Source organism: Cherax quadricarinatus, chromosome 50, assembly GCF_038502225.1.
Source record: "Cherax quadricarinatus isolate ZL_2023a chromosome 50, ASM3850222v1, whole genome shotgun sequence".
Classification (NCBI taxonomy): domain Eukaryota; kingdom Metazoa; phylum Arthropoda; class Malacostraca; order Decapoda; family Parastacidae; genus Cherax; species Cherax quadricarinatus.
The window spans coordinates 25,711,802-25,735,470 of record NC_091341.1 but is presented as its reverse complement, the minus strand read 5'-3'; the positions used below and the strand labels follow the sequence as shown (position 1 = coordinate 25,735,470).

At 39.3% G+C, this 23,669-nt stretch overlaps 1 protein-coding gene across 1 annotated transcript; it reads right to left on the bottom strand.

Moving 5' to 3' along the window:
• Positions 1–1,074: 1,074 nt before the first annotated feature.
• Prosalpha2 (proteasome alpha2 subunit) lies at positions 1,075–11,428 on the bottom strand. The gene is made up of 5 exons (XM_053786150.2): positions 11,270–11,428; positions 9,897–10,087; positions 9,138–9,279; positions 7,352–7,507; positions 1,075–1,515 (listed from the first exon to the last, which is right to left on the bottom strand). The coding sequence occupies exons 1-5, from the start codon at positions 11,308–11,310 to the stop codon at positions 1,341–1,343; spliced, it is 705 nt and encodes a 234-aa protein (XP_053642125.1). The 5' UTR covers positions 11,311–11,428; the 3' UTR covers positions 1,075–1,340.
• Positions 11,429–23,669: the final 12,241 nt, after the last annotated feature.

The window sequence follows — 23,669 nt, the reverse complement described above, 5'->3', positions numbered from 1 at the left end:
GATAAAGATGTCACATCATCTAATTGTTGAGTAACAGCATTATTACCATAATCAAAGGGAAGTGGTAAACCCGTAGGATTACACAGCGCCTGTAGGAAGGGGGGGGGGGTTATGGAAGGTACTCAGGTTTAATTCAGGAACCTGGAACACAGATCCAGTTACCTAGATCAAGAGTCCTTCATCAATATCAGGGAACCTTCCTAGAGGGGAGTAACACGCAGCAGGTGGTCGAGTTCTAACAGTATCATACAGGTATGTACCAGAGTTGTTCATATGTACTGGCCTGTTCTTTTTTATTTGTGATGTTGGAAGTAGATGCTTCAATAGTAGTCTGTTCCTGTTGGACTCTGGATCATTTCTGCTATCCAACACGAATAGGTACCAATATAGTAAAGAATCCTTAATAGCTACTTTCAGTGTCATAGAGAACTGGCAAATACATCACCTCTTCTACTCTTGCACATGTATTATTGCACGATGGCTCGGTTACGGAGTTTGAATCTCCTTTGGTACGGCTGGAAAACATTAGGGCCGTGTTTCCATAATACACCTACTGTCTCTGTTCACCCATCAGTGTAAAATGGGTACCTGGGTGTTAGTCAACTGGTGTGGGTCGCATCCTGGGACAAAACTGACCTAATTTGCCCGAAATGCTCCATAATGAGCGGCTTACTATATAGTGTATGTCATTGATGTCAGCTAGGGCTGTATACCATGTACATGTACTAGTAGTAAATAAAGATATTATTATCAGACGACATGATCACCAATGACATGATTTCTCCTCTTCACTGCTTTTCATTCATCATTTGGATTGACACAAAGGTCCCAACCTTGTAGTTAGCATTAACGTACCTTTTGCTATCATATATGAGTTTATGCAATGACTGACATTCGAACTTAATTTTATCGAGTTCGTTGTACATTCCAAGGTTTACTGATACCTTCTATATCCAAGGGGCAAAATGTTGTGTAATATTACTTAGTTTATGGTATGACCCTTGTGGGTGTAGTGCTTAGTTTTGATTGTAATAATAATTACTTTTTCAAAAAGGAAAAATTAAAATATTCAAGTTATAGTAACTTTTTATTCTTTTATGAAAATTCTTGCATCGGAATAATGTTATTAAGACAGTATGAAACACTTGTGTTTTCCTTTGTATATTTAATCTACAGTAGTTAATGCATAATGATAATGTCAGAATTACTGAAGTGCTCTACTGAAATAAGGAACACTTAAAAATAAAAATATAGTTGCAGATAGTAACAATGAAAAAGTATAAGAAATTTTAACAGTACCTATTCCATGAGAAGTTTACTAAACTTAGTGATACTATAAATTATGCAATATTTGCCAAATAATCTTGAACTTCTGCAGGAGTAAGTCTACGGAAACCCTTTGCATTGCAGATACCAATCTCTATGTTGTCGCTGCTCATCTGACCTTCGAAGCTCTCCTTAAGGGTCAATATAGCAGTGTGTACAGCATCGTCCAGCTCAAGGTCTTCATTGTATCTAGAAAAAGAAGAATTATTGAATGCATCACATTTCTGACAATGACTTAAGGCAAATAACAATAAATGAATACAGAATATATTTCTACAAAGTACAGTAGGGCCACACTTTACGGCGTTCTTGAAATATGGCGTGCCCCACCTCTCTACTATGTCTGGAAACTTTCCAAAATTTCAAATGTTTAAAATTATTGCATATTTTATATGTACTCTGATTATACTTAAGTGTACCTAAATATACTTACTGTGCTGGTGTGCAGGGACACATTAAAATCACTAAGAGTCTCTCTACTCTTGATGCCATATTAATAATAATAGTCTTTGGGCACATTAAATGTTGTATATTACATTAATACAGACATTTCCATTAATCCATCTATATTTTTTTTCAAAATTATTTAAGAAACACACTACAAAACATATAAACATGATAAATACACCCCACAGTAAAATAAATTAACATAAATTAACACAACATATTAAACCCTTGTCAGTTTGGATTCTGAAATAATAAAAGCACAAACGATGCTATCATACACATGCTAGAACTAATATATACCACACTCAAAAAGAAAGAAGTCCCGCTGGGCATTTTCATTGATTTACGTAAAGCTTTTGATACAGTCGACCATGAACTGCTGTACTCAAAATTAACACACTATGGTATCAGAGGCCACTCCCTCAACTACCTAAAGTCATACCTTAGTAGCAGAATTCAATATGTGTACGCAAATGGTGCAAACTCTTCCACCCAACCAATCACAGTAGGAGTCCCACAAGGAAGTGTCCTTGGACCACTCCTCTTTCCCATCTACATCAATGTTCTACCGAATGCATCACAGTTACTCAAACCCATATTATTTGCAGATGACATTACATACGTCTTCTTCCACCCAAACCCAGTCATACTCGCCAACACTGTCAATGCCGAATTGCAGAAAATATCTGCGTGGATGATGACCAATAAGCTTACCCTGAATGCTGATAAAACCTATTTCATTCAATTTGGAAACAAAGCTGCAAATGTTCCACTTAACATAATGCTAAATGGATCATCAGTCACAAGACTTACAGAGGAAAAATTCCTAAGTATCCACCTGGACAGTAGCCTTATGTTCCAGACACACACATTTGTGCATGGGGATCAACAACATTAAATCACCTAAGACCTTTAATAACCCAGCAAAAGGCAGCAGTCAGAATAACAAATTCCCACTCCCGCCAGCATACTGCACCAATTTTCAAAAGTCTAAATCTGTTCACCATTAAGAACATCCATACTTATTCATGTGCCTATTACATACACAGAACAATACACGCAAATATAAACCCTCCACTCAAACTTCTCACCAGCCTTAACAGGACACATGACCATAACACATGACACAATCTCTTTTTGATGTACCTCGTGTCTATATCACGCTGTGTAAAAACTCCATGCACATAATGGGCCCCAAAATATGGAATTCATTACCAGAAGATACTAAAGTAACTTGGTCTGAAAATCACTTTAAGACTCTTCTCAAAAGCCACTTAATCACAATAGACTAAATGGTAAATACAGTGGACCCCCGCTTAACGATCACCTCCTAATGTGACCAATTATGTAAGTGTATTTATATAAGTGCATTTGTACGTGTATGTTTGGGGGTCTGAAATGGACTAATCTACTTCACAATATTCCTTATGGGAACAAATTCGGTCAGTACTGGCACCTGAACATACTTCTGGAATGAAAAAATATCGTTAATCGGGGGTCCACTGTACTCAGAACTCACATACTCAGTATGTATTCCCATATCATAATTTCAACAATTACTTTTGAACCTTTTATCCATTGTCGACAGGAATATAATTGAATCATTGTTCTCACAAAAAGCATTTTTGAATATATTAATATATCTTTTGTTGGTAAAACTATACAAACGCTCTTATATGGGTGTGAAGCATGGGTGATGAATGTTGCAGCGAGGAGAAGGCTGGAGGCAGTGGAGATGTCATGTCTGAGGGTAATGTGTGGTGTAAATATAATGCAGAGAATTCGTAGTTTGGAAGTTAGGAGGAGGTGCGGGATTACCAAAACTGTTGTCCAGAGGGTTGAGGAAGGGTTGTTGAGGTGGTTCGGACATGTAGAGAGAATGGAGCGAAGCAGAATGACTTCAAGTGTGTATCAGTCTGTAGTGGAAGGAAGGCGGGGTAGGGGTCGGCCTAGGAAAGGTTGGAGGGAGGGGGTAAAGGAGGTTTTGTGTGCGAGGGGCTTGGACTTCCAGCAGGCATGCGTGAGCGTGTTTGATAGGAGTGAATGGAGACAAATAGTTTTTAATACTTGACGTGCTGTTGGAGTGTGAGCAAAGTAACATTTATGAAGGGATTCAGGGAAACCGGCAGGCCGGACTTGAGTCCTGGAGATGGGAAGTACAGTACCTGCACTCTGAAGGAGGGGTGTTAATGTTGCAGTTTAAAAACTGTAGTGTAAAGCACCCTTCTGGCAAGACAGTGATGGAGTGAATGATGGTGAAAGTTTTTCTTTTTTCGGTCCACCTTGCCTTGGTGGGAATCGGCCAGTGTGTTAATAAAAACAAATAAAAAAAAATCTTTATATAAAACAAAATCAGATTCACTTATAATTAATAACCTACTGTACAACTATGATATAATTCTTAGTGTTAAGTAGTCAGTAAGCCAATAATGCTAAGTCGGCCCATAATGCCTAGGCATAGTAGAGGCTCTCTTTGCATTGCAACCCTTTATTGTAAATACATAAACTCAATGTACTATTTGCAAAGACATAAATAAATAAAATAAATAAGATATGGTAGCCAGGCGACTCGTAGGAGTGACAGCAAGAATAACGTTTTCTCTAGTCCAACATCAGAGAAAATGTGTACACTATAATATTACTGGGGGTAACTAGAAAATTATTCCTCTCATATGCCTTCACTCAGAGCATCATTTCTCCTAAAACTGGTGTTCCTCTTTATTTATTCTACTGCATCAACTTGAAGACAACTTGTACACAATGTAAAGTGTTATGGAACAAGATTCACAACCATGGGAGTGAACATGTATCTGTGTTTACATTACATGTGGGTGGGGTGGGATGGGCTTCCCTGGCTGGCTACCATACCTCCCACACTTGACTTCCTACATATAAATACTACTCACCTCTCACCCTACATTAAGACTACAAATAATTACAAGGTAATTAATGAATGTACTGTATACTTATTTTATCGCTCTGGGGTGCTTAAAGTATCGTAGTATATTACATGCGAGTGGGGTGGGCTGGGCTGACCTGGCTGGCTACCATACCTCCCATACCTGACTTCCTACAAATACATACAACTCACCTCTCGCCCTACATTGAGACTACAAAAATTTTAAGGTAGTAATGAGTGTACTGTGTGTATTTTACTTTTTATTGTTTTTAAAGCCTAGTTCTATTGTTAACTTAATATATGTTAGTGTAAACTTGTTATCTGGCACTTATAAGTGGAAAAAATGGCATTCTGCTTTCCAGCAGTAGCCTGGAACCTAACCTGCCGTGTAAGTGGGGCACTACTGTACAGTAGCACCCTGGTTTCCACCAATACGGTATCCATGGTTTGTTATCCATGGTTTACTGTGGCTGGCCCAAAAATACCTCTCAATCTTGCATAACAATGGCACCAAAGTGCAAAGTCAAGAACCGGGCAGTTCTTTAAAGCCTACAAGAAGCCATGAAGTGCTTCCCATCAGTGAAAAAGTTATAATTCTCCACTTGTTGTGCATCATTTATCAATTAAACTTTATAATAAGTACGTATAGGACTTGTATATAGGGTTTGCTACCATCCACGGTTTCGGCATCCATGGCAGGTTCTTGGAACATATGTCCCGGGGATACAGGGGTCTTACTGTATATGGCTCAGCAGAAAATTGTCTGTTACAATGCCAAACATTCCCAACTGTAAAGATTTTTAAAGTCCTATTCTATGACACTGCACTCCTGACATATAATATCACATCAGGAGAGCAGAGGAATTTTCTGCTATGCTGGTATTAGATATTTTAATAAATTTACAAGGAAGTAAAATTGCTGGCTCTTTCATAATGAAACATCAAATAAGAATGTAACATACATTTAAATAATAAATGGAGTACCATCTAAACTGCCATATCTAGGTGCCTCTGCAGAGACACTGATTATGTGTGAATGAATGATCACCCTGCCTTGGTGGGAGACGACCAACGTGTTGAAGAAAAAATGTATATACAGTGGACCCCCGCATAACGATCACCTCCGAATGCGACCAATTATGTAAGTGTATTTATGTAAGTGCGTTTGTACGTGTATGTTTGGGGGTCTGAAATGGACTAATCTACTTCACAATATTCCTTATGGGAACAAATTCGGTCAGTACTGGCACCTGAACATACTTCTGGAGTGAAAAATATCGTTAACCAGGGGTCCACTGTATAAAAATATCATGCAGAGAAATCGTAGCATGGAAATTAGGTGTGGGGGTACTAAAAGTATTATTCAGAGGGCTGAAGAGGGGCTGTTGAGGTAGTTTGCTTATTTGAGAGAGAATGGAGCAAAACAGGATAACCTGGAGGGTGTATAAATCTGTAGTGGAGGGGAGGAGGGGTAAGGGTTGTCCTAGGAAAGGGTGAAGGGAGGGGGGATGGTTATTGGTCCAAGTTGGACCAAAACTTCATTCTCCTATGTGCGGGTTGTGTATATATTTGCGTAGCCTCGATAGTAAATTGGTGGACAGCAACTACCCAGGGAGGTACTACTGTCCTACCAAGTGACTGTACAATGGAAACCTGTAATTGTTTTACATGATGGTAGGATTCCTTGTGTCTTTTTTATGTCTCATAAACATGCAAGACATCAGATACGTCTTGCTACTTCTACTTACGCTTAGGTCACACTACACGTGCATCTACAAGCATATATATACACACCCAACTGGGTTTTCTTCTATTTCCTTACTAGTTCTTTTTCTCATTTATTTCCTCTTATCTCCATGGGGAACTGGAACAGCATTCCTCCTTCATAACCCATGCATGTCGTAAGAAGCAATAAGTAAAGTTGTGATGAATGGTTTGAAAAACCGACATGTTGAAGATTGAGACACTTATGCAGCATATGGGAATCTTTATTCAGGAAACGTTTCGCCACACAGTGGCTTCATCAGTCCAATACAAAGAGGAAGGCGTAAGGAGAGATACATTCTACAAGATTGATGGACTGAACACATCGACTCCAGGTTGAGGGACTGATTACCTCATTCTCCTCCTCTCCTTACGCCTTCCTCTTTGTATTGGTCTGATGAAGCCACTGTGTGGCGAAACGTTTCCTGAATAAAGATTCCCATATGCTGCATAAGTGTCTCAATCTTCAATAAGTAAAGTGCCTGCACTCTGAAGGAGGGATGGAGATATGATGCAGTTTTTAAACTGTAGTATCAGCATGCCTCTGGCTAGACAGTCATGGAGAGAGTGATGATAAAAGTGTTTCTTCTTTTCTGTTTTGCTCTGCCTCGGTGGGAAATAGCTGATGTGAAAAAAAAAAAATACAATTTTCTATTCAGTATTTATTCACCTGTTATGCGAAAAAAAAAAAATACAATTTTCTATTCAGTATTTATTCACCTGTTATGCTTCCTGAACCAATCCTCATTACTGCTACTTTTAATAAGTGGTAAGCTCTTGGTCCAAGGAATTGGATCAGTCCTCACTTTCCTTGGATTAAACCTGATTGATGCTCAATCAGTGGATACGTGGTTTCTACTGTAAAGTATCAGTGATAAAACTACATACAAGCATAAAAAATGCTAAAGGTCATACCTTTTTTCCAAGAAGGTCTTCCCATTTATGAAGTTCTTACCCATGGCTGTGGCTTTCCATGGAAAATAAGCACCTGAGGGGTCACACTGGAAGAGATATGGTCGGTCTGTGTCCCATCCACAGATGAGGAGGCTCACACCGAATGGTCTTACTCCACTGCAACCAACAAAGTGTACTATAATACTCCATGTTATCTAAACATCCATCATTTGACACTCAAAAAAAAAAATAATAAAAATGAATATAAAACTTAAAAGAAGTTTACTTTCAATCGTTTGCTCGAGATATTCTGGATACTGATGTCTTTGCATTGATATTAGAAGATAAATACAAAGAAAATACTGTCTTTATTCGATTAAATATAATCAGTAAAAGTATCATTCATCATTATACAGTGGTACCCTGAGTTTCGAACCCCTGCAACTCAAAGAATTATGGAACTTTATTATTGTAAGTGCTTTTGAACATGTATTTTTGGGGGTCTGAAACGGACTAACCTAATTTACATTATTTCTTATGAGAAAAAATTTGTCCAGTATCAGCACTTGAACAGCCTTCTGGAACAAATTAAGTTCGAAACTTGGGGTACCACTGTACCATATTAAAATTTATGATTTCTTGATCTAGAAGAAAATGCACAAAAATTAATAGGAAAATTATTAAAAAATAAAATTATGAAATACATTCAACAAAAGCACAAGTAGGACACAAACACACACACAAAAAAAGCAAAACACGTGAAGAATTTCAAGTTATGAAGCAGGAGCGTGCAGGTAGGACGGCTCCAGGAAACTCTTGCCTGGAATCACTTCATTTGGCCTTTTACATAAAATGACTTTGAAAAACAAGTTTTGCACGAGTCATTATCCTGATACGAATGTAACAGAAGCGATGGTTCAGAGTCCAAAATACAGAGAAAAGACAAAACCAGTTGATGTGAAAAGATGCTGTTGTAGTGCAAACAGGATAACATTTATGACAGCATTCAGTGGATAGCAGTTAGCTGGACTTGAGTCCTGGAGGTGAGAAATACAATGCCAGCACTCTGAATGAGGAGTGGGGACATAGTAGTTCAGAGGGAGAACTGAACTGTGATGTCAGCAGACTTCTGACGAGACAGTAACTGTATCAGTGATGGTGAAAGTGTGTCTGCTTTTCGAGTCACCTTGCCTTGGTGAGAGATGTCCAGAGTGTTAGGGTGACCTAAAAGAGAACTCCTTCACTATTGTTCACTCAACAGCTGTCTTGTTAGAAGTCCACAGATATCACAGTTCAAATGACTGTGGCCTTAATTCTTCCACCCTTCTTTCAGAGTTCAGGCACAGTACTTCCAACCCTAAGGGCCAGTTCCCTGGAATCCCTTTATATATGTTATTGTACCTGTCTTCACATGCTCAGATCTAACACACTCTCACAAACAAATTCACAAACAAAATTTGTTTATATTCACAAATTTTGTTTGTGAATATAAAGTGCTTAAAAAAATATTTGAATTAATTTTGTTTTAGAGACCACATCCATGTAGTTAATCATTCTAATCCAGACACTACTAACATTCATAAGAAATAATGACTAAAATAAAGATTTGAACATGGAAAAGACAAATCTTTAAAGGTACAGCTGTTTTCAATTTTCAGGTCATACGCTTAATTTGTAAATATAGGTAATGCCAAAAAACTGAAATAATTTACACAACTAGAAGGCTGGATATCAGAAAAAAGAAACTGGATAATCTAAACCCACAAATTTGCACTGATTATTTACTCCCTCGTGATATAAACCGTACCCAGATTGTGTATATTCCTGCATGATAGCTGCTAGACGCTGAACTAGCTGTGTAGTAGGGATAGTCTCCAGGTAAGTGCGGAAATACTGCTGTGCAACTTTCCGAGCCTGACGAACCAGAAGACGATAGTCTGGGCCCATTCCTGAAAATTTAATTCCACATGAGCAAAACAATAGACATTTATCAAAATTCCACATAAGTAAATACATGTAAGCAAACATTACAAACTTAAAAATACAGTACAGCCTCTCCTCACTTAATGACGGAGTTCCGTTCCTAAGACCACATCGGTAAACGAATTCACTGCTAAGTGAGGAGCATAATATAATGGTAGTGTACGGTATATTGTAATGAACAGAATAGAGGAAATCAGCTCTAATATACATTATTTAGGAATGCATACTGGTCAGAGAGTGAGCTGTAAGTCAGAGTCATCGGTAAATGAGCATGTCGCTAAGTGAGGAGAGGCTGTATATTATTAACATCATTAGATAAAGTGAGAAATAGGTCTGGTTATGAATTTTAACAATTCATTAGCCTTTGAAGTGTGAATCAAATTCACATGGAGATGTGGAACTGGTCTGTAGATACTGACAAGCTGTAGGTGATAAATATGAAATGATCAAAGCATCACCTCCTAATTTCCAAACTACGAATTTTCCATTATAATGAACGAGACCAACATTAATGTACTTATAATTCAATTATGTAGATGTAGCACTTATAATTCAATTATGTAACAAAGTGAATGTTACGTACCACTGTAAACCATGCCTATGTGGTCTGTGATCATCTCTACCTTGATGATGGAATGCTCCTCTACTAAGATAGATTTGTGCTTCTTCTCTGTAGCCAATACTACACCATCCTTGGCCTTAATACCTACTGCTGGAGCTCCAGCAGCCACTGCTGCAAGTGCATATTCTATCTGTACCAACTTCCCTGAGGGGCTGAAAGAAGAAAATGTTATTTAGGCATAATAACAAAAATGCTTTTGATACATAGTTTTGCACTAGTGAGAACTGGAACTGCTGTTATATATAATACACTTGTACGTAAGTGTATTTAGGCACAGGTACACATTAGAGATGTATCGGATGTGAAAATTTAGATATCCGTGGATGTGGATGTGTATGAGGATGTCTTACTTATTTTGCGGATGCAGATGTAAGAAATTGTGCAGATGTTCTGTGGATTCGGATGCTGATGCATATGCGGATATCTGTTTACAGTAAAATGTGGATGCAGATGTAAGAAACTGAGTGGATGCTCTGCGGATGCTTATACAGATATCCGATACATCTCTAGTACACGAGTACAATTATCATACATAGTGTAAATTACATAGGATAACCCAAAAATGGTTTGATAAGCTTAGTGACCACATCCTTTTAATGTAAAAACCGAACATCCACATGCCTTCAGAACCATCGTACAAATAAGTACTGGATGCAAAAATCACTTGTAAATTTAGTGAATAAATTTCAATATTCCCTTAAAGTTTATTCAGGTCCATAAATACAGTTACATAAATTATCACATAACAGTATGTTTCGATTACCCAGGATAACCCAAAAAAGGTCAGACAAAGTGACTTATTTCCACTGGGGTCCTTGTAATAACTTATTATTTAAGCAAGAAATGATGATATACTAGAAATAAGGTCAGCTATTTATCTTATTCATTTTTTTGGCGTGTAAGTTTACTTAGGCCCAGGTACACATAAGTACAATTTTTACACATAATGTAAATTACTTAGAATAATGAAAAAAAAAATCAATGTGACTTTTTTCCATCGGGACGAACTTATAAAAAAAATTAAGTCATGGTTAACGACCAATAACTCCAGTGGTCAGTTATCATGTGACTAAGACTCTGCCTGGAGGAAGTCCACCATTCCTCGTGACTAACAAAATACCACCACCGACAAAATATATACATATTTTCATTAATATTTTCTCAATTCCTCTCAAAAACTTGCCAGTCACGAAGCAAGGGTCTTTCTCCCGGCCTTAACATTTACATTAAACCAATAAAACCCCGTAAATTGGGGTTAATGGTTACCTATGAGAAGCTCTACGCTTCAGCAGAGTTGAATTAGAGTATTATTAAAGTACAAGCAGGATATTTACCTGAAAGTAGTAAGGGAGAAGCTGTAGCGTTCAGTGGCCATGTTGTTGTGTGTGATGGTCGCTTATCTTCCTTCACTGTTGTGTGTGATGGTCGCTTATCTTCCTTCACTGTTGTGTGTGATGGTCGCTTATCTTCCTTCACTGTTGTGTGTGATGGTCGCTTATTAAATAAGTAAATAAGTAAGTTTATTCAGGTGTACACAAATACAGTTACATAGATTATCATACATTGCAGTATGTGTGTAGAGAACCTGGGATAACCCAAAAAAAGTCATACGGAGTGACTTATTTCCATTGGGATCCATTTACCTTAATGTTATAATATAAAGAAGCTAATCTTATTATTGTTCTATAAAGGAGATAATATCTTATTATTATACTATAAAGGAGATATACTAGGAATAAGGGAAGATTACATGTGTGTTAGCTAAAAAGAAATAAAAAATCATTCTCCTTCCTGTTGTGAGTGATGGTCGTTTATCTTCCTTCACTACCATGGTCACCACCTCACAATGTCTTCATTTTGTCTTTATAAGTAATCTTATTCAGGTATACACAGATACAGTTACATAGATTATCATACTCAGCCCCATATATGTAGAGAACCTAGGATAACCCAGAAAAGTCAAGGTCACTTATTTCCATTGGGGTTCTTTTTTAATACCTTATTGTTATACTATAAAGGAGATAATACCTTATTATTATACTAGTAAAAAGGTAAAATGAGTTATTTATATTTACATGTACGTTAGCAAAAAGAAATTTAAAAAAAATCATTCTCCTCCCTTTCTGTCGCTACGTTTATTAGGCACCTTTCGGCTCTCTTCATGCTGTCCTTATTACAATCTATAACCAAAAGCGTTGTATTTCTGTACGCCGGAATAAATATATAACTATCTAGATAATATAATTCTTTAATTTAGTTATAATTTTGAAGTTAGTATGTGTGTATAAGCAACTGCTATTTTAATGAAGATGATTTGTAGTCAAATTCTACGAGCGATTGAACAAATACTTGTAACTAGAGAAAACGGACAGTTATTTATAAAAAATAATTAAGTTTATACGATTTTTACATTGCATTCACCTGTAGTCATTTTCCAGTCTATAAGCTATGATGAAAACAAACTTTGTTGCTTGTGTATGTTCAATACTTCCCTCTATAGATTAATATTTAAGTATTACAGCGGCCTCCTTCAACCTAGGAGGAGGGACTACTCGATATCTTCAACTATTTTTTTCTGGAAAAAAAAGACCACCTGGAGATCAATATAAGTCTAGTTCACATTCTCCTAAGTGAGATTATTAAACATTTCTACGTAAATATGCCTCAATGTTTGGCTTTCTTTACTTTATCATGGAGTATTATAATAAATGATAACCTTTGTTTAAGAGTTACTGCAATGGATTATCGAAGCAAACACTGTTTGTAGAAGTATATGTTAATGGTAATTATGTAAATTTAATCTGGGATAGCTCAGTAAATCAACACATAACTTATTCCCACTGGATACCTAAAGAGTTTGTCTCTTAAAGCTCTTATATATGTATAAGTTAGCAGTTCATTCGATTCTACAACTTTGTGTAACTCTGAGGTCTGTGTAACATAAATGCATCGTCCTGGAAAATAAAGAAATATTAAAGGAGGGGTCCATTGATGCTGGTGAAGGGCCCTTGAACTACGGAATTTAGGCTGCTCCTCCTTCCTTGGATCAAACTTAAATTACATCATATCTCTCAGGAGCTGTATGGCCTTTTAAAATTTAATGAATAATAATAATAAAAACAATATAAATTAACAGTAACAAAGAAATAATACTTTATTATATTCTAACATATTTGAGAAGTTACCCATCAAATAATATACAGTTTTCTTTAGTGTATAGACGTTTTCTTTATTGATGGTGTTTACGGGTAACTCTTTTATATTTTTGTTTGCCTTGAGGTACGTACGTAATGTACTTGAGAATACGTATTGTATTTAGGTGAAATTTTTAACCTACAGTTAGAAAACTGAAATAGCTAACGGAAGAATTTAGCGACTTCGGAAGGTAGAAGAATTAAGTCAGATATAATAACAATATAAAAAATACTCAAAGGAATTGATAGGGTTGACAGGGACAGGCTATTGGAGATACAGGAAACAGGTACAAGGGGGCACAGCTGAAGTCAGTGAAGCGGAGATACAGGAAACAGGTACAAGGGGGCACAGCTGAAGTCAGTGAAGCAGATGAGTCAGAGGGATGTCGGGAACTATTTCTTTAGTCATACAAAGTTACCCAGGTGTTGCACATGTTTCACATTGAAGGTTATTTCGCAGTGAGACAAGAAGACATCAACTGGAGTCCTCAAACTGCTCATGAGGACAACCGTTGGGAATCGAGGTATACAGTTTCTCTTCCATTGATGCTTTTCAGTAGTAGCAGCAGCTGCTGCTACTACTGTTGATATTACTGTTGCTGATACTGCTGCTGCTATTGTTGCTCCTACTGTTGCTGTTGCTGCTGTTGTTATTGCTATTGTTGATGCTGTTGCTGTTGCTGCTGCTATTGTTGTTGCTGCATTATTGTTGCTGCTACTACTGTTGATATTATAGTTGCTGACACTGCTGCTGTTATTGTTGCTCCTACTGTTGCTGTTGTTATTGCTACTGTTGATGCTATTGCTGTTGTTGCTGCTACTATTGCTGTTGCTGCATTACTGTTGCTGCTACTACTGTTGCTGGTGCTGTTGTTCCTGCTGGTGCTGCTAATGCTTCTGTTGCCTGATATATGTAATATGATTGTGTTTACCTGGAGTTTACCTGGAGAGAGTTCCGGGGGTCAACGCCCCCGCGGCCCGGTCTGTCACCAGGCCTCCTGGTGGATCAGAGCCTGATCAACCAGGCTGTTGCTGCTGGCTGCACGCAAACCAACGTACGAGCCACAGCCCGGCTGATCAGGAACCGACTTTAGGTGCTTGTCCAGTGCCAGCTTGAAGACTGCCAGGGGTCTGTTGGTAATCCCCCTTATGTGTGCTGGGAGGCAGTTGAACAGTCTCGGGCCCCTGACACTTATTGTATGGTCTCTTAACGTGCTAGTGACACCCCTGCTTTTCACTGGGGGGATGTTGCATCGTCTGCCAAGTCTTTTGCTTTCGTAGTGAGTGATTTTCGTGTGCAAGTTTGGTACTAGTCCCTCTAGGATTTTCCAGGTGTATATAATCATGTATCTCTCCCGCCTGCGTTCCAGGGAATACAGGTTTAGGAACCTCAAGCGCTCCCAGTAATTGAGGTGTTTTATCTCCGTTATGCGCGCCGTGAAGGTTCTCTGTACATTTTCTAGGTCAGCAATTTCACCTGCCTTGAAAGGTGTTGTCTGTGTAGAAATATCTACATATATTACTGGTAAATGTCCCTTAATATATGCTGACATCACATTACTTCTGCTTTAAATTTATGCCATTATGAAATTTGAATCTTAAGCGTCTAGCTGAAAATATAACGAAGGTATAGCGGAATTCGAAATTCTTGATATTAATGGTAATACGTGTCTGTATCATGTATAAACATACGTATCCGTGGTCCGGTGGCCTGGTGGCTAGAGCTCCTGCTTCACACACGGAGGGCCCGGGTTCGATTCCCGGCGGGTGGAAACATTTCGACACGTTTCCTTACACCTGTTGTCCTGTTCACCTAGCAGCAAATAGGTACCTGGGTGTTAGTCGACTGGTGTGGGTCGCATCCTGGGTGACAAGATTAAGGACCACAATGGAAATAAGTTAGACAGTCCTCGATGACGCACTGACTTTCTTGGGTTATCCTGGGTGGCTAACCCTCCGGGGTTAAAAATCCGAACGAAATCTTATCGTGTATTTTATTGTCAGAAATGTGACTATTATTTATATTTTTTTTATTTACAGGTGGAAATACCTGAATAATCTTACTTATATTTCTCTGGATTTGGGTAATCGTAAATATTAGTGTACAAGTTAGAGCATCAGGTTTCCACTGGCCTTGTGAGACGTTGAAATTGGTTGCAGAAGTAATTACGGCATATTCAGGGATTTTGACATATAAAGCTTTGCTCCTATTTTCGTGAATGTAAGTTTCGTGAGTAACTTCGTTATTTCTTGACTCACGAAATCGTAATGACACGATTGTAAACAATACCACTGTTGGGGGTAGAACCCGCGGTCAGAGTCATAAAACTCCAGACCGAGTGGCTAACACGTCGGTCTGGAGTTTTATGATTGACCGCGGGTTCTAGCCCCACCCGTGGTATGGTTCGTTATTTCTTGGTGAGTAAACCAGTATCACAGTGACAGCAGTTTAACGTCAAACAGTTACTCAGCTTCGCAATAGCTTTCATCCTTCGTTTAATAACGTAATCATAATTCATTAACCTGCTATCAGCAAGTCTTGATAATCACTTAATTTGAAAAAGGGGAGAATTTCGCCATAATGAATGGTTGGCTAATGGGGTTTAAAGCCTATCAACTACACGAGGGTCGTTCAGGCTACTTCGTAACCTCTTCACCACTAGACAAGAAGACTTGAATACCTAAAATAAGGACTGAAGTAAACTGTCAGCATATATATGTTGAGAGAAATACACCTTTCTGTGTATATATTCTGTGCACAATGAACTGAAAGGTAGGTAGGTATTAGGTTCGTCAGGAAACAGGATAAGTGTTTCCTGACGCGGGTCTTAGTCACGATGACCCACAGCTAGAGCTTTTGGTCATCTGACCGAGAACTTCCGGTGGCTTACTGGTCCACCTCTTTCAAAATCATGATTATAATTATATCCACTGAAAGTGTTAAATGAATGGAAATACAGTGAGCTCTCTTATATAGCACCCACTATAGTGGTTTCTCGTATAAGCTACTGAACAAATCCAACCAAAGTTGAATAACGAATGGAAATGCCTTCATAGTATCTACTGTTTAATATTCGATGTTTCTTACCAATCGCATGTATGGAAAAGTTCGATTAATAGAAGAACTTTCTAAAAGGGTTGACCACTTGAAACTATCTGCTGCTACTGATGACCGGACATGAGACGTGGAGATATATTTGTGGAGATACTGAAGGAATTAATATTTCCTTGATTTTCTTATATGCTAATGTGATATGAGGTTTTAAAAATATGTATTAACATGTGGAATAAACAGTTAGGGAAGAATGTTATTTCACTGAAAACGAAGAACCAGGATTCAAATCCATGGAGAGAAACATGGGCAAGTCTTTCCGCCCCTGCTGCCCATGATCACCTGGCAGTAACTAGGAGTTGTTGACTAGGATAGAGTACCGAAGGCCTGGGATATTAATACCAGGATTTAGGTGTTCTAAAGATTCATATCCTAGGCCTTATACTGGCAGATTAATCCTCTTGGGTTAGTAATCCCATGTAAGTCTTCGTCTGACTCGACGGTAATATTGGGTGATGGAGCTGTGAGCTTGTTTCATTAACGTCGTATTGATCAACTTAATCATCTCTAAATATCTGTTAAATTGCTGGTGAGGAGAAGAGGCGACAGTATTATATTAGCTCGGGGCGTCAACACTCAATAATTGAATCATTTCTTAGCAGTAAGAAATGGTAATGGTAAAAATATATACGTTGCTATTTTTTTTTTTTTTTAGGTATCCTCGTAGTGGTTTGGAGCTTCCAACTCAAAACCGAAAAGGTCCGGTATCAATCCCGGGAGGGATGTGATATATGAACAGTTCTAATAACACTAGTTGGTCATCCTTAAATAGGTACATAGGAATTTGTCGAGTGTTGTAAGGTAATATTTTTAGGGAAGGACCAAAAAACTTAATGGAAATCAACTTGGCTTTCTTGGGTTATCCTGAAATGTTGACCTCAAGGGATTAAACCCGAATGAAGTAATTTTAATTTCTAATTACGAGTTCGCATGGCAGACGCTCTACAAGATAAACAAATGAGTCCATCACTGGCGAGATATAGTTTAGTCCCAGTATTACGAACACAAGTGGTAGTCCAAAGGCCTGTAGCACCTGGTCGTAAGTCAACAAAGCAAGACACTCAGCAGGACAGAGCTTATACAGTAGAGGTAAATTTCATTACCCATGTATTCCGTCACCAATATTTACACTCTGTACAATGTTATTGAATAGAAATGTCAAAGTGAAATGGCGCAATAGTCAAAGCAATAATGGTCACGACCAGTGTCAATGGAAGTCTGCCTCCCACCCAGGTGGACCAAACAGACGTCACCTTGGCTAAAGTAGCCGGCTTCCACGTAATTGGTGTGTTGAACTTGATATTAAGCGTAGCAGTGGGGCCCCAAAACTGCTACACTCTGAAATTCCAGTTCACTGGTCTAGAGGGTATGACAGATTCTTGTGTGACGATCGTCGATTAAAATGCAACATACTCAACTCACCCCTTACCCAGTCAGCGTAGTTGGAAACAAGGCTATAACTCTTTTTCGACAAAATTAAATACATCAGCAGTATGCTGCTACACTATTCTATTTGATAGTTACACAGTGGGAAGAAAAGGCTGTTCCCCCTCGTCGTATTCCATCACGCAGGATGGGCGTCTTACATTAATAAAGGAAAAGGGCACAATAACCTGGTTGGAACAATTCACAGATAACCCAAACTCACCATATAAAATTTATGGTGAGGTCTCGACCCGTCCTCAATCACTGTTGAGTCACAAGTTAACTTCGTTACGGTCCAGGAAGGACCGAAACGTTGTCAGAAATAATCCATTTAAGTGCGGGTTATATTTGTGAAGGGTTCAGAGCAAGGGGGACTTCAGAGGTATGGTTCCAGCAGGGTTGGAGTTGCTATCACTTGGGAATTACCATCTCTCAGCGTGGACCATCCCATAGACGGGAGTAATTAAATTTTCATGATGATGTCTCCATCATCACGGAGCTAGGCAACAAATATTTATATAAAGAGAGAAAAAATTGAGGCAGAAAGTAAAATTTGTACCCTTATACACTGTATATCTAAGAGCACACACACACGCGCGCGCGCACCCACACACACACACACACACACACACACACACACACACACACACACATACATATGTATAGGAATAATTCAAATTCATTGTTGCAATAGCCTCTCGCGGTTTTAAAACTACATTATATGCGTAATTATAGATACTAGGATTCATTTGCCTCGGATTCGAGACCCTCCCTTTCCCTAATTTGTTTGCAATCGTGTTCTTACGATTTTGTGAGTTATATCTGCACTAGTTAGAAAAATGACAGGATGGATAATGAGAACCTTCAAAACTAGGGAGGCCAAGCCCATGATGACACTCTTCAGGTCACTTGTTCTATCTAGGCTGGAATATTGCTGCACTCTAACAGCACCTTTCAAGGCAGGTGAAATTGCCGACCTAGAAAATGTACAGAGAACTTTCACGGCGCGCATAACGGAGATAAAACACCTCAATTACTGGGAGCGCTTGAGGTTTCTAAACCTGTATTCCCTGGAACGCAGGAGGGAGAGATACATGATTATATACACCTGGAAAATCCTAGAGGGACTAGTACCAAACTTGCACACGAAAATCACTCACTACGAAAGCAAAAGACTTGGCAGACGATGCACCATCCCCCCAATGAAAAGCAGGGGTGTCACTAGCACGTTAAGAGACCATACAATAAGTGTCAGGGGCCCGAGACTGTTCAACTGCCTCCCAGCACACATAAGGGGGATTACCAACAGACCCCTGGCAGTCTTCAAGCTGGCACTGGACAAGCACCTAAAGACAGTTCCTGATCAGCCGGGCTGTGGCTCGTACGTTGGTTTGCGTGCAGCCAGCAGCAACAGCCTGGTTGATCAGGCGCTGATCCACCAGGAGGCCTGGTCACAGACCGGGCCGCGGGGGCGTTGACCCCCGAAACTCTCTCCAGGTAAACTCCAGGTAGTTCAAGACGCTTCAGGTATGACTATGGTAAAGATTAACAATGTGAATAAAAGGGAAGGTTTATACTTGAGGTACAAAGATGTTTTTTATTTTGTGTAACCTTGAGTTATAAAACTGTGAAGCTTTCCAGTGATAATTTATTTTCCCAACATTTAATATATATTTTTATTGTCATGAAGGGCAACAATAAACATTAGCTCTGTCTCTATACTTTACTCTTGCCTATTCGCATTTACGAAATTTTGGGAGGATTCTTAAATCTGATACAGTTTGGAGCCTCAGGATGTCAGAGTCCGGATATACCAGCTCTCTTGTTTGTGGTACTCTGAAGTACATTATTATCATCCCTACCAGACATTCACTCTGCCAGCACCTTCATCTGTGGTACTCCGGGCCACAGAACTACTGTCTCAACAGGAAATCTACCCTGCCAGTGCCTACAACTATGTTGTTGTGGACCACAGAACTACCGTCTCAACAGGACATCCACTCTGCCAGTGCAACTATGTTGTTATGGAACACAGAACTACCGTCCAAACAGGACATTACTCTGCCAGTGCCTACAACTATGTTGTTATGGAACACAGGACTACCCTCTCAACAGGACATTACTCTGCCAGTGCCTACAACTATGTTGTTATGGAACACAGGACTACCGTCCCAACAGGACATTACTCTGCCAGTGCCTACAACTATGTTGTTATGGAACACAGAACTACCGTCTCAACAGGACATCCACTCTGCCAGCGCCCCCATCTGTGGTACTAATAAAGTGGTCCAGTAGAGGGGCGAGCAGAAATCAATACACTCTCAACCTTCCTCCTGCAGCTCCCTACCTTCACTCCCTTAAAATAGTTACACATCATTTCTCCTCGAATGTTTCTCCCTACACCGCGGCTATAAATTTCTCCCCGCCGCCTATTTTTCACAACCTTAACCGAGGGGAAAACTAGCAGCCTTACTTTCTTCCCTACTAATGGGGGAAAAAAAGGGAAAGGTAGAAATAAATCTCTGTATATATTGCGGTGAAAACAGTCCCACGTTCTCTCTTTAATGGTGTATGATCGACAATATGTAATTAACCAATTACTCATTTGTAATTGCATGTTTGAGCTGCCCGCAATACACCGCTTGTTGGTGGCTTTCTTTAGTGATTTACAATATTTTATTACATGTAAAGAACATCTTGTACATCGCAAGAAAGAAAAAATGTATTGTTCTGCCGGAAAACAGATCTGGTGTTTGGTCTCTCTTCTTGATTTTTGTCCGACTGGTGTGTTATTGTCCTGTTAAATTTAGTTAAGAGCCTCTTTGTGAAGTTCGCTTTCAATGCGTCATTGTTCATTCATTTTACTGTTTTATCTTAAGTTGAAGTTTTTTTGTCGTATCCATGTGGCTCATTCTGTATGTATAATTCCTCAGCAGGCCATCTTGTTCTTGTTTCGTCTCTAGTAAAGGGCTTGTCCTTGTGTCCTTGTGTCCTTGTGTCCTTGTGTCCTTGTCTACCTTGTCTATGCCGTGGATTATTTTGTTTGCTGTGATCATATTCTTTTTCCTTTTTTTCTTCCAGTGAAGGAAGCCTCAGCTGTCTTTTTTCGTTTTAGTTTTATCCCCTCAGCTGAGGCACCAGTCTGGATGCAGTCCTTAGGGGTTTTTTAAGTTTAACTTTGTTCCACTGGGCGAGGGTTCCACACAGGCGCTGAATGCTCAAGAATGAGCCAAATATTTAATGTAAAAAATCCAACACTTTTTTTAGGCTCATGAATGCCAGTTTAATGTTTGCAAGGTCAGCCTGTGTTACTGCTGACATTCACTGGATGTACACGTCAGTGAGTGTAATGTTTATTCCGAGTTGTTTATATGTACTTATGCCCATTATTCTCCTCCCTCCAGGTGGTATATTCATGTTTTTCCCTCGTTTGCCTAGCTTATTCATCCAATTTGCTAAGTAGCTTCTTATATGGAACTACATTAACAATTATATTGCCCAGGAGTACGTACTTCACCCAATTAATTTATTCAGAAACAGGTACATATAAATAGTTACATAGATTATCATACATAGATTACCTATGATAACGCAAGAAAGTCAGACAAAGGGACTTATTAATGTATCATATGTGTTTAAGGCTTGAGGAATATTTTTTTTATTTTTGAAGCCATTCTGGTGGTATATGAGAAATGTTGTGTTATTTAATTTATCCAGGGAGTCTCTTTTGTCGTTATTATCCTAATTCTCTAATAGTTTTCCAAGACACATTCACTAAAGTAACTAATATCTAGTTTAGGGCCTTTTGTCTGTCACTTTTATCGATTTGTTTTGACGTGTTGTGCCTGGTACCTCACCAGTCAGTCATGATGTGTAACTTCACCAATCACTGATGTGTGAGTTCATCAGTCAATCACTGATGTGTGACTTCATCAATCACTGATGTGTGACTTCATCAATCACTGCTGTGTGACTTCACCAGTCAATCACTGACGTGTGACTTCATCAGTCTATCATTGATATTTGACTTTCCACAGACTCTCAACTCCTTTCAAATTTCTTATAGTGACGTTCCCTCTGGTGGCGATGCCTTTGATATATCAAGGTCCATTAGGAGTTCCTTTGCGTCTTCTTTGATCATTTCAGTGCTTGACAGTTCCACTTAATTTATTCTCTCCTCCATCTCCATTACTGGTTCTTCTTTGTTGATAAACAAAGTACGATAACATGTACTAAAGTCTTGTACACTTTCCCTTCTCTTGGGTTCCACCTATTCTCCAAATATTATCGTTATTATTGCCATTTTCCTTCTTATGTGGCTTTAAGTTAACTTTGGCTTTGATATTGCCTTGGCTCCTTCAATTTCAATATATTTTTTCTCAGATTTCTTCTAAATTCAGAGACGGTAATTTGTTGCTCTTCTGCGTGCCGCCCCGTTCTTCTCTTCGCGGTTTTGTCCTCCTGACATGGAAGGCTGAAGAGAGTTCTCGGTGTAACTCTTCCATTTCCCTGAGGGCTGGTACGAATTTGCCTCCTGCCTTTTCACACTTCAGGTTGAAAACTTTCATAATTCCCCGGGAGAATTGTCCTCTAAATTCATTGAACTTACGCCAGTATGTCTGGTTCCTTGGTAGGCACTTCTCTACACTGTTCTCTTTAATACTGAGGCTTCTCTCGGCTCTTTTTAGTTTCACTGCTACTACGCACCATCACTTCCACCCTGGATTATTATTATTATTTTGAGTAGCAGTAGCAGCAGTAGCAGAAGCAGTAGCAGAAGCAGCAGTAGCAGAAGCAGTAGCAGAAGCAGCAGTAGCAGAAGCAGTAGCAGCAGTAGCAGCAGCAGAAGCAGTAGCAGAAGCAGAAGAAGTAGCAGAAGCAGAAGCAGTAGCAGAAGCAGTAGCAGAAGCAGCAGTAGCAGAAGCAGTAGCAGCAGTAGCAGAAGCAGTAGCAGCAGCAGCAGCAGCAGTAGTACTAAACTCAATTTAGGAGCCAAATAAGTTATATGGTAGTAGTGGTTGTGGTAGTAGTGGTGGTGGTGATGGTGGTAGTGGTAGTGGTGGTGGTTGTTGTGGAGAAATTTTCTCCAGGAGGGGGTATCAGCCCCCTTCAGCCCCTTTCAGCCTCTTTCAGCCACTTTCAGCCCTGAGGGGCCCAGCCCTCTCAGAAGGAGCAAGCATCTTGTTTACTGCTACAGCAAGTAATTGATCCCAGATGCAGTACCAGTATGCGACGTGGTCAAGCGACCGAGGCTCCGTGCAAGACTCCAGTATTGCAAAGTGTATTTTAATAAAAGACAGTCCATATCTTACCTTAGCAGGACAATTAAGGAAAATCCTGCTCCCACTTCATTACAATGGTAAAGATAGTGTACATTGTTGTCTATGCTTAAGACAGCAAGATTCAAGCATTCTGCTTTGCTTCATGGAGGAAGTGGCAAGGAAGCAAAAGGTACTAGGTCAGCTTTTCCTTTATATGCTAGGGGCAGTGACGGTGTAAGAGCCTGTTGCTTCTTCAGATTACTTTTGACTCTACTGAGAGTGACGCTGACGCCAGGATAACCAACAAAGAACACTGATCCGTGCGTTAGTGTGAACAAAGTGTCTCACAAAACACAATAAACACTTAAGAGAAGTGTGATCAGCTTCTTTAGTGATAAGATTGTGAAGAATAAAGACAAATCTTGTGGAACATAGTGTACCAGTGTGCGTATTCCTAGACTATGGAAGACGTGGACATCCAAGGACACTTCAGCTTCTATCAAGTCACCGATACCTGTCGAAGGTGTGAAGAACACCATAGCTCACGCTACAAGAGCAAGGTAGGTTACGAATTTCTTGTAGTACGGGGGACTGCGCAGTTCTTGAGTCGCAAGGAGTTTGTAATCAACCTATAGTCGGCAGTGAGGTGCGGACTTTTGAGTCCACACAAGTAAGTTTGTCAGCAATCCGTGAATGAAATATGCTGACATAACACCCCCTAGGGAGGGGTAATTTATTGTTT